Source organism: Haliotis asinina, chromosome 11, assembly GCF_037392515.1.
Source record: "Haliotis asinina isolate JCU_RB_2024 chromosome 11, JCU_Hal_asi_v2, whole genome shotgun sequence".
Classification (NCBI taxonomy): domain Eukaryota; kingdom Metazoa; phylum Mollusca; class Gastropoda; order Lepetellida; family Haliotidae; genus Haliotis; species Haliotis asinina.
The window spans coordinates 647,937-658,770 of NC_090290.1; the positions used below are offsets into that span (position 1 = coordinate 647,937).

General features: G+C 39.3%; 1 protein-coding gene across 2 annotated transcripts in view; it reads right to left on the reverse strand.

The window, feature by feature from the left end:
* LOC137255700 (Bardet-Biedl syndrome 5 protein homolog) overlaps positions 1-5,037 on the reverse strand; it is a 30,453-nt gene extending 25,416 nt beyond the window's left edge. Inside the window, exons 1-5 of one of the 2 annotated variants that reach the window (XR_010954529.1) lie at positions 4,955-5,029; positions 4,216-4,298; positions 3,108-3,173; positions 2,813-2,862; positions 400-480 (exon numbers count right to left, since the gene is read on the reverse strand). Coding sequence is in view for 1 of the 2 variants with exons in the window: in XM_067793190.1 (XP_067649291.1) it covers positions 400-480; positions 2,813-2,862; positions 3,108-3,173; positions 4,216-4,298; positions 4,955-5,010 (336 nt within the window). In the remaining variant the exon portion in view is untranslated. Of the gene's footprint in view, positions 1-399; positions 481-2,812; positions 2,863-3,107; positions 3,174-4,215; positions 4,299-4,954 lie in introns of both variants that reach the window. The other variant, XM_067793190.1, reaches the window with a different exon arrangement.
* Between the last annotated feature and the right edge of the window lie 5,797 nt (positions 5,038-10,834).

Sequence of the window (10,834 nt, forward strand, 5' to 3'; positions counted from 1 at the left end):
GTGATCAACAACATGAACATCAATCTGTGTAAACTTGCATGTCTCAAACAAGTCAGCGAGTCTGACCACCCAATCATGTTTCTCACCTCAAACAATAAGCATAGGTCTTCACTGGTCTGCACATCACAAGGTACGTGGGTGATTGAGTTTAGTTTTCACTCAGCAATAAGTGTCAACCAAATCAGCAAACATGACCATGATGACTGCTGATTAAGACACAATTCAAACATGGATGTACAAACATAACAACTGCTCTAGTCAGCCACTGTCTAACACCTGAACTCAGCAAGGCTCCACCTGCAAGATGGCAGTCTAAACAGTCTGGGCCAGAGAAAATAAAATTATTATGACCAATTATTTAGATATCATCAACAAAAGATAAACAAAAATCACACTTACCAAGTTTGTAAAAATGAATTCAAATCGTGTTGCACCAGCTTTTGTTAAGACAAACAATGCCTCTGTCGTGCCACGAAGTTTCTGAAAGGAAAGGATAAACTCATGAAAACTGACCTTATCTCACACAACTTGTATATGTTCTAGGCTACCAGAATATTCAGAGGAAATTATAACATTAACACAGTCTTTTTCAACCTACAAAACAGCATCTGAAACTGTCTTGAGCGTGTTGAAAAAAGATACATGGTGTACTTTGGCTAAATCTGAGCAGTATGTTCACTGACCTTATATTTCTGATGCCTGGGCCAAAAGATTTAAAGGCATTGACCTATAATTGTTTACAATAAATTACATCACTCTGAAACTTCATATAAAGCTTGGTTTACCAACATTTGTATAGCAGTGACATCCAGTTAAAAGTTCAATAGTTCAACTGCTCAAAGGCGCTTTTTTTTCCAACAATCACTGCATGACCATCACAATGCCACATCATATTTTCAGTTTCAATCTCAAATCCCTTGGGATCATACAACTCTTGTAGTCTACTAAGCCAGGGATTGGTATAAAGAACTGGGACATTTTCAGGATTATTACATATTTAGAATGGGCCACTGCCCATACATCAATAGTAAACATCAAAATTTTAATGGGCCAAAATTTTATATTCTAAATTAAATGCGCAAAATGGCCTATGACCCCTGCCTATCCCAATCCCTGCAAGGCGCACCAAGCTAATGTGTCTTTCCCACCCTTATGAGATTCCCATTAATGGCTGGGTGGACTGGGACAGTCCCCCGGACACATAGTCACAGTACGTTGTCCAAGTTTACTACATGTTGTTGTACCCCCAACTAGGTATCTAGGTATCTGGTCTTCAACCAATGGATGTGTGGGTTCTTTTTAGTGCACAGGGTTGTTTACTGTACACTAGGACTGCAACTATACTGAAAGAGTCTGCACATGAAATTGACTCCAAGGTATTTGCACCCTGTCACAGGTAGGCTTGATCCAGGCACCTCCAACCTATATGAAATACTAGCTGGCACTGCTCACCTACTGTGCCCATCTCCCATGAAAATAAGCAGTAAAAGAGTTTGGCAATTAGTGAATAATAGGTTTTCAAATGACGTGGAATCTATCTAATGACGTGGATGATATCAAAAATAAATTTAGATTGATCTCCTGTCTTCCGATTTGCATTTGCAAAACATCAGTAATTTCTGTATGTCATAGGTGACCCAATTATTCGAGACAAACAATTACTAACATGAAGTACCAAATGAATTCCCACAGCCTGGCATTCTCAGTAGATGACATAAGAAATGTAACTCGCTTGTAAGTGGGTACATTGAAACTGACAGAAGAGTGCTCAGCCAATCTGAAAATCACATTAATGTGTGAGGTAAAACGAGCTGTTAATATGTCACAGTCAGTTAACAACATCACTGCAGAAGAAATGGCTGTCACAAGAGTAGTTAGGTTTTATGCAATACCAAAATGTGCATTCAATATGCAGAAGTACATCTTGAGGGATGTCCAATATATTTAACTGCACCAAATGCATAACACACAATACCTGTAATGAATATCATCATACTGTACAGTGCATGTCACTGACTATCAGTTTACAGGAAGCTGGACTGACTTAAACCTAAGTCAAAATTATATCTGTCTGCTATAGATTGTAAGTTCCGTTTGATCTAATCATCTGCTATTGTAGAATATCATACTTTCCAAGTCTTTCAAATGGCGGAATATCCTACTTCCTGTATCTTTCAAAACTATCTCAGGTCTAAAATAATCACTAGTGACTGTGCAACTTTGTTATAACTGTAAGTAAGGAGGAGCCTTGAACAATAGTAATTGTGGGGGTCGTCTTGAGTCCTAGTTTTGGTGAATAAACACACGGGCTGCATAGTGTAAGTCAGATAGTTTACTCTGAGACACTGGGATTCACTGTCAAGCTGAATCTCATAATTACTGGAGAACAGACTATTGTTCCAGAAGAATATTATCTAAATCACAATCAAGGGTACTTGTCATAATTAATGGAGAACAGACTGTTGTTGCAAAAGAATATTATCATTAACACAATGAAGGTTCTCATATATATCAGCTGGTTAGAAACATTGATAACTGGAGATATCATACATGGGCAATATAACATTGTGTCACTGAATATTGTACAAACACTATTAATGTGCTGTTCATTTACTGTCTCTCGCTATTTCACACACATACACACACACAAAAAAAAAAGAACCAAAACATTTTTTTAAAAAAAGAAAAAAAGACTGTTTCTGATGTTGTTTGTAGCAATCTGAGTGTAAAGCAGACATGCAGTTCTGTTAGGATATTTATATTCCTGTTAACCCATCAACAAAAAAAGTGTGAAAACATGAATGCAACTTACTGACTGTGCTTGTTTGGATGATATGTTGATGACACAGTTGAAACCAATTGCTAAAACAGAATAATGTCATCAAAAATTACTATTGAATACCTGGTGCTAATCAGTTATGTATATCTACATTTGAATATGCTGTTTGTTTAATGCAAGACTCAGCACCAGTCCAGCCACATGACAATGGTCTGTTTGAACCACATTATTAACTCGTGCGACTGAAAGATGACAACAGAAATGGTAGAAATACGTGAATACTGTCTTTGACAAACTCTGACTGACTTGTTTGAGTGTTGCTACCTACACAGGTTGACTCTTGGGACGGACATGGAATGCCAGATAATACGCAGGTTAGACACCAGCAATCGACCTGAAAAGAAACAGGATATAATTGATAGCATTTTCAACTGTTTGACTGAGTGTACTGCTGTGTTACAGTAACTTACACAATGTAAAGCCAAACATCAGCTACATTAAGTTCTTCCCATCTGATCTGAAATAAAACAGAGTAATGTATCTTGTTACATCGCTTCTTCTGTATGCGAGTGTGTGTTCATATCCTGGATGGGACTTTAACTCTGTGCTTTACTGAGAAGGTATAATCCCCAAAATATTGTAAAGTGAATGGATTTTGTTTCATACTACAGTCAGAGATGGTGGGGTAGCTCAGTGTGTAAAGCATTAACTTGTCACACTGCAGACATGGGTTGGATGTGTGAAGTCCATTTCCGGTGTCCCCCACAGTGATATTGCTGGAATACTGCTAAAAGCAGCATAAACAATACTCACTCGCTCATAGTTCAGTCACAGCCTTTCAGCCACTCCATGTCAGACTGTAACGAATAGGTCGAACCTACGCTAGCCAAAGGCTGACTGCATGAACAACAATCTCTATCATTTGACACATAACCAGCCCGGTGAAAGTCAAGGTTATCATCATAACAGTGTACTTGGAAAATGGAAGGAAATATGCATACGACTGATACGGTGGCTGGTGGTACACTGACTGCTTCAATCTTAAAGTCATGGCGTCACTACTCCCTGTCTCCTTTGTCATAATCTAAACTGATAATACCATACGGAGTACACAAATGGTGAATAATTTTCTTCAGGTTTGATGTATTTATCTCACAATATATGATGATTTCAATTTTAGTCTTTGGCATTCTGGCTTTAAATTTGATTATTTCCTTGCTGTATAATCAAGTTTCAATCAGCAGTATCCCAGATATATGGCAACGATTTGTAAATAATTAAGTCCAGGCCAGACTATCCACTGACTCACATCATAAGCGATGATCAATGCAATTGTGGTATGATGACGTGTTATCTGTGTCAGTGATGTCGACCACTTGATCACACAAGCTGCCTCTTACAACAAGAATGGCTCCTTGAAATATTTCGGCTCTTACCCCTCTCGCCATTGTTTCCTTTTGTGTCTTCCACTGCATCAAGTCTGTCAATAAGTTTCTCTCCTGGTCGCATTCGCATTTGACTAGAAAGAGAACAGGTGACAACGTTATGCAATGTAAATAGCATAGAGACCAAAACTTACATAAGTTACAATAACGATGTATCGGGAATGCATCAATACATATAATAATAGTTAATAATGTATATAAGGGACTTAAAAATATGACAGCTTAAAACTGAGCTTGGTTCATGAGATGAATTAGCAAACACATTACAAATAATTAATGTTCATATATAATCCTAGCCGAGATCGTGGCTCTCGGCCACCCCCGTCCCAAAACATTAACTTTATTAACAATGAACATATTTCAGAGTTGGAACGTTACATCGGGGAAGGTGGAAATAATCACGTAAAAAGAGTAGGGTAAAAATATGTTTACCGGGCGCGCTACCTGGGGACTGCTGAGCGCTTGCTAATGAGCGTGCTGTTGTATCCTTAGCCCTTGGGCACCCCCCTGCTAGATCCTTAAAAATTCTGAGAAAAAGTTTTTGGACAAATGTTCTCCACGGAATGCCAAACTGACAGTGACAAACTGTGTTTGCGTTAGTTACCAAAATATTCACCAAACAAGAAGAAGCCCGAGAACTGATTTTAGAAGTCAGTTATATCACTGAAAAGAAATAGGTGTAGGCATTCTTTTGAGCTCTCGTATAATGCTATACATGGCATGACTGTACCTAGGATTGATGTCAAATCGAACATCTCTATCTTCCCACAGAACGTCAGCCGCCATGTTTAGTCGGAATCTCAGCGGAAGCGGAAACCGTACTAAGGGTGAATAAAACGTAGAATCGATTTTCGCCTGAACTATGATTCCGTTAGGAAAGAAAATCGCATTGACTATTTTATTCAAAGTGCATGGAATACTAAAAGTCGAACATTTGTTTACATAACAGCTGTTATATCTCCAGCTGGGCTTTTTCTATGATCATCTTCCTGGTTTGTTTCGGAGATTTTACGTGCGCTTTAAGACACATTTAGAGAATTTCATTATTTTAACTAACTTGAAGTTTCAAAGCAATATGTTTGACAATGACTATACTTTACCTGTGAGGGAATTCTTGTTTAAAGGATAAAGCTTAAACATTGATAACATGATGAAATTATTTCCATGCAATGAATAACACACATATAATACGCTAACACGGTAAGACAAACGTTAGGAATTAAGATGAGGTTAAAAGATGAAAACTCTCGGGAACAAAGGATCTCATGGCACGATTGGATTTATAACGAAGGGCCCAGAAGGCAGTACTTTGTATGGCGGGCCGACTTGAGAACTTTTTCTTCATATATTTCATTTAGGTTAGAAAAAGATACACCTGTAATTTTACTGGCTAATGAAACTATTCTAGCAAGCCAGTTCCTGCTTTTAAGGGACAAGGAGAAGGCATTGCACGGTCAAAGCCAAAACACTCTGTATAAACCACTTATAGAAAAGAGTCATAAATAATTGATTAACATTGAAAGATTTGAATTTGTAACTTGTAAATGTAACTTTTGTTCATATTTCTTCAAAATATAACATATGTGTTGACGTACAAAATTCAGTTTGTTACCAATATATGTACCCAGATACTTGTATTGAGTAACGGTTTCAACAGGTTTCTGGTTAATCAAGACTGGCAACCTGGTGTTCTTCTTAGTTCTGGAGTCAATAAAAAAATTCCTTCGTTTTCTTCACACTCACTTGAAGATATGCTCATACCATGAAACAAAGTCCCGTATATAATCTCTCTCTATAATGCTGCTCATTCTTACATGATCCCTATCAGTGATGCATCATCCGCAAACTTGACCGTTAGAAATTAGGGGCTGATGAAGTCATTGGTGTACCAGATAAATAATACAGGCGTTAGAACACAGTCTACCAGTGTTTGTTTTTAGCGTAGATGATTTAGTTGAATTCATCCTGACACATTACGAACTGTCAGTAAGAAGCTGTTCAACCCACAGCATATACATATGTAACTGTTGACAGTCATGGACATGACCTACTCGACTAATCACCTTACAGCCTCTGTTCAACCTACAGCAATACATGCAACTGTTGACAGTCAGGGACATGAGCTACTCGACTAATCACCTTACAGCCTGTGTTCAACCTACAGCAATACATGTAACTGTTGACAGTCAGGGACATGACCTACTCAACTAATCACCTTACAGCCTGTGTTCAACCTACAGCAATACATGTAACTGTTGACAGTCATGGACATGACCTACTCGACTAATCACCTTACAGCCTGTGTTCAACCTACAGCAATACATGCAACTGTTGACAGTCATGGACATGACCTACTCGACTAATCACCTAACAGCCTGTGTTCAACCTACAGCAACACATGCAACTGTTGACAGTCATGGACATGACCTACTCGACTAATCACCTAACAGCCTGTGTTCAACCTACAGCAATACATGTAACTGTTGACAGTCATGGACATGACCTACTCGACTAATCACCTTACAGCCTGTGTTCAACCTACAGCAATACATGTAACTGTTGACAGTCATGGACATGACCTACTCGACTAATCACCATACACCCTGTGTTCAACCTACAGCAATACATGTAACTGTTGACAGTCATGGACATGACCTACTCGACTAATCACCTAACAGCCTGTGTTCAACCTACAGCAATACATGTAACTGTTGACAGTCATGGACATGACCTACTCGACTAATCACCTTACAGCCTGTGTTCAATCTACAGCAATACATGCAACTGTTGACAGTCATGGACATGACCTACTCGACTAATCACCTAACAGCCTCTGTTCAACCTACAGCAATACATGTAACTGTTGACAGTCATGGACATGACCTACTCGACTAATCACCTTACAGCCTGTGTTCAACCTACAGCAATACATGTAACTGTTGACAGTCATGGACATGACCTACTCGACTAATCACCTTACAGCCTGTGTTTAACCTACAGCAACACATGCAACTGTTGACAGTCATGGACATGACCTACTCGACTAATCACCTTACACCCTGTGCGTACACTTAACTTACGGTATTTTATTCTGATGTTTCTGGTGTCCTTTGTATTGTTTTCCGCGAATCCATTTGGGAGATAAACGTACTGTGTTTGGAAATTAGATGAATGTTAGACTTAGATCTTATTTGAAACAGGACTCGTAGCCGTTCATCATATACCGTTTATGATATACCGTTTATGATATACCGTTTATTATATACCGTTTATTATATACCGTTTATTAAATACCGTTTGTTATGTACCGTTTCCACCAGGTAGGCAAATCTTGCTAAGTATTTTTATATTTTGTATAAATATGGATGAATTTTAACAAGGATTTACATATGTTTTGTTTACGGCGCTGGCTTTGCATTGTAATTGCGTTTGAATATTCTTTTAATAGAAGGTTATGTGGAGTTCCCCACTGAGGACAAATTCATATACATGTAACTGTATTTTTCGAGTTTTGTTATTACTATATCTATGACGCCTGTTGTGTTGATACCAGCCATGTTGGTGGTCAAACTGAAGTAGTTCGGCAAAGGCATTTTCAATACAAATTGATGGTGTCTAATGTTATGTATTGTCCAAATGCGAGGTTTTCACGTAGTCATGGTAAAAATATAAATTCCATCGTGTGTATGACGGCAAAGGTTATATGCAAGTTCAGATAGTTATCACATATCGCGTACACTATATCTTCATACTCTCTCCGTGAGTTCTCCGTGAGTGTTTAACTTACTACTGCTGAAATAAATGTTTTTATCATTTTTAGTGGATGAAAACAAAACAGATTCTTTTACTAAACCGATTCAGCGTTTTGATAGCTCTACTGAATGTTGTAGCCACCAGTGAAGACCCGGGCTGGAACCCATGTTTGTAATAAGACGCGACTAACAAGTGGTCAGGCTACCTGACTCGGCTAAGAGGCATTCATCAGCATGACATATTTTCCACGTGGTCTGTAACCAACCATATCTGGACCAGGTAGTCAGACTTGTGAAGAGGCTCAAGTTACACAGAATGTTAATCCATAAAGTCATCCTTGGTTCAGACAGAGGATACAGAGCGTCTCCTGTACCTCCTAAAGTACTCTTGTCACATCTGTCCTCTTCAGTATTCGGAGTCTGTCTGCCACATGCATCCTCGAGTCAGTACTCTGTTCTTGACAAACTCGGAGTCAGTCGAGCTTGTGACTGCTTGAATATGTCCATCGTACGCCTCACCGATCTCAGCTACTCGTGTTCGGTGGTTTCATGAAGGCATTATGCACTGACCTTACTTTCTTGAATAAACACCCATTTTCTGGTGTCCCCCGCCGTGATATTCCTGGAATATTGCTAAAAGGCGGCGTAAAACTAAACTCACTCACTCACTTGAATAAACATATTCTTGTTTCCGTCGAGATCTTCCCTGGGTGTGTCTAGATTTGAAGTTAAACATGCGTATGTGATGTACTTTAAACACATATTGACAATACAGGCGCCTTTTGGTTTTACTGACCAGGACAAGTACATCCTAACACTCAGTGAACAGTACACGTACACACTGACACTTGGTGACACTCAGGTACGCCCTGACACACAATTAACGGATCTGTGGAGGTACGCCCTGACATACGATGACCTGACCTGTGGAGGTACACCCTGACACACGATGACCTGACCTATAGAGGTACGCCTTGACATCTGTCAAGCTCAGCTAAGTGAGAGTTCTTGGTGTCCCCTGTCAGCAGATATTGAGCACTTCAAACTAAAGTCTTGACAGGATATGTTTACAGTGCATTGTCGAACAAATGGGCTTGAGGTGTCTGTGTTGGGTGGTTATGCAGCTCTAGTGTTTTATAAAACTAATCCCGTAATAGATAGGTATTATTTTACTACGTGTGATAGACATGGCGTCTATTTTGCTGATGATCTCTTTAGAGCTGAGTAATGAATTAAGGTAAGCAACGTGCTGAGATTAAATCGGTAATATAAACATGCATGGGAAATGTTGGCCGTCACAAATTATTGGCATAATGAATGGAAATGTACATCCAACCAGTGGAACTGTCCAACCAGGGGTTGACGTTAGGATCTGACAATGTTCAGTGTGGCTGCCCTGTCCAACCAGGGGTTGACGTTAGGATCTGACAATGTTCAGTGTGGCTGCCCTGTCCAACCAGGGGTTGACGTTAGGATCTGACGCCATCTGTTCAATGTGGCTGTCCTGTCCAAAGTTGCAATGTCTGACGTTGGTCGTTTAACGCCGCACCCAGCAGTATTCCCGTTATATGGCCACAGTCTGCTAATAATACCAGTCTGGACCAGACAATACTGTGCTCAACAGCATGGGCACCGATCTACGCAACTGGGATACGATGACAAGTCAGCGACTAAACTCACTCACTCACCCACTTTAACCCGAATATATAATGCTCTATATCGTCTGCAGTTTTCAGAAATTCATTAAATATAAGATAATATGTTGGAATTTGTAAGAAGTCGTGTTCACTATTATGGATGGAAACTTTCACAGAGTCATTAGTCGCGCGCGATTTATATAATATTGGTAATGTATATGTTAACAAACCCTAAGTACTAACGATTTTCGTTTTGATAAAATAGTCACGTAGTTTAGGTGTATGTCTAAGACTCGTATCTCCAGTCCCAGACACACACATGTACCTTATCACACTTACTAACTGACGCCGTTTGCACTTCATCTTAATGTTAGGTAATAAAAGCGCAGACCAATAACATTAACTGTATCATGAATATATTATTTACATTATCACACTTTCGGCTTTCACTGTATGTATTTTTAATATCTTTCGATTTGTATTTCTCTCAACCACATGGTCATGTAGATACTCATTGTAAGTTTACTGTATTGCTTCCTCGCATGTTGGAACGAAATGGTATCTCAAGTGCACTGGGTGTATTTTAGCTGGACGATGGTATCAATGCACGGGATAGATGTGGTCAAGGATATGACTGCTTTCAGAACATATGCACAAGAACGGCAATGTGGGGACGACTCTCTTGTTCTTGAACTGAAGCCATACGGTAGTTTTCAGTGCTTCACGAAATGTTTGAACCTTACATACTGCAGCCATGTAAGGTTCCTCTCTAAGGACCTAGCTTGCAGGATCTGCATTCCAACGAAAGGGGGTAAACCCAAGGATCACCAGAGTAGTGAAGATTGGATTTGTTGGAAGAAAACAAGTTTGGCAAGACGGAATATTTGTATCTTTTGAGCAGGGTCACATTGTACAAATATGCACTTGCTTTAATTTTCCAGTTTATCATTTCCATAATTCCGGGTCTGTTCTGATGCTTTTCCAGCAAGCACTGTTCTAACCCTAATGTCAAAGTAATCCAATGTCAGTCGAGCACTATTCCACCATTCCATAGCACTCTTCTAACCCTAATGTCAAAGTAATCCAATGTCATTCAAGCACTATTCCACCATTCCACAGCACTCTTCTAACCCTAATGTCAAAGTAATCCAATGTCATTCCAGCACTGTGCCAACTCTGATGCAACACAATTCCAGGACTATTGCACTACCATGTAAACAC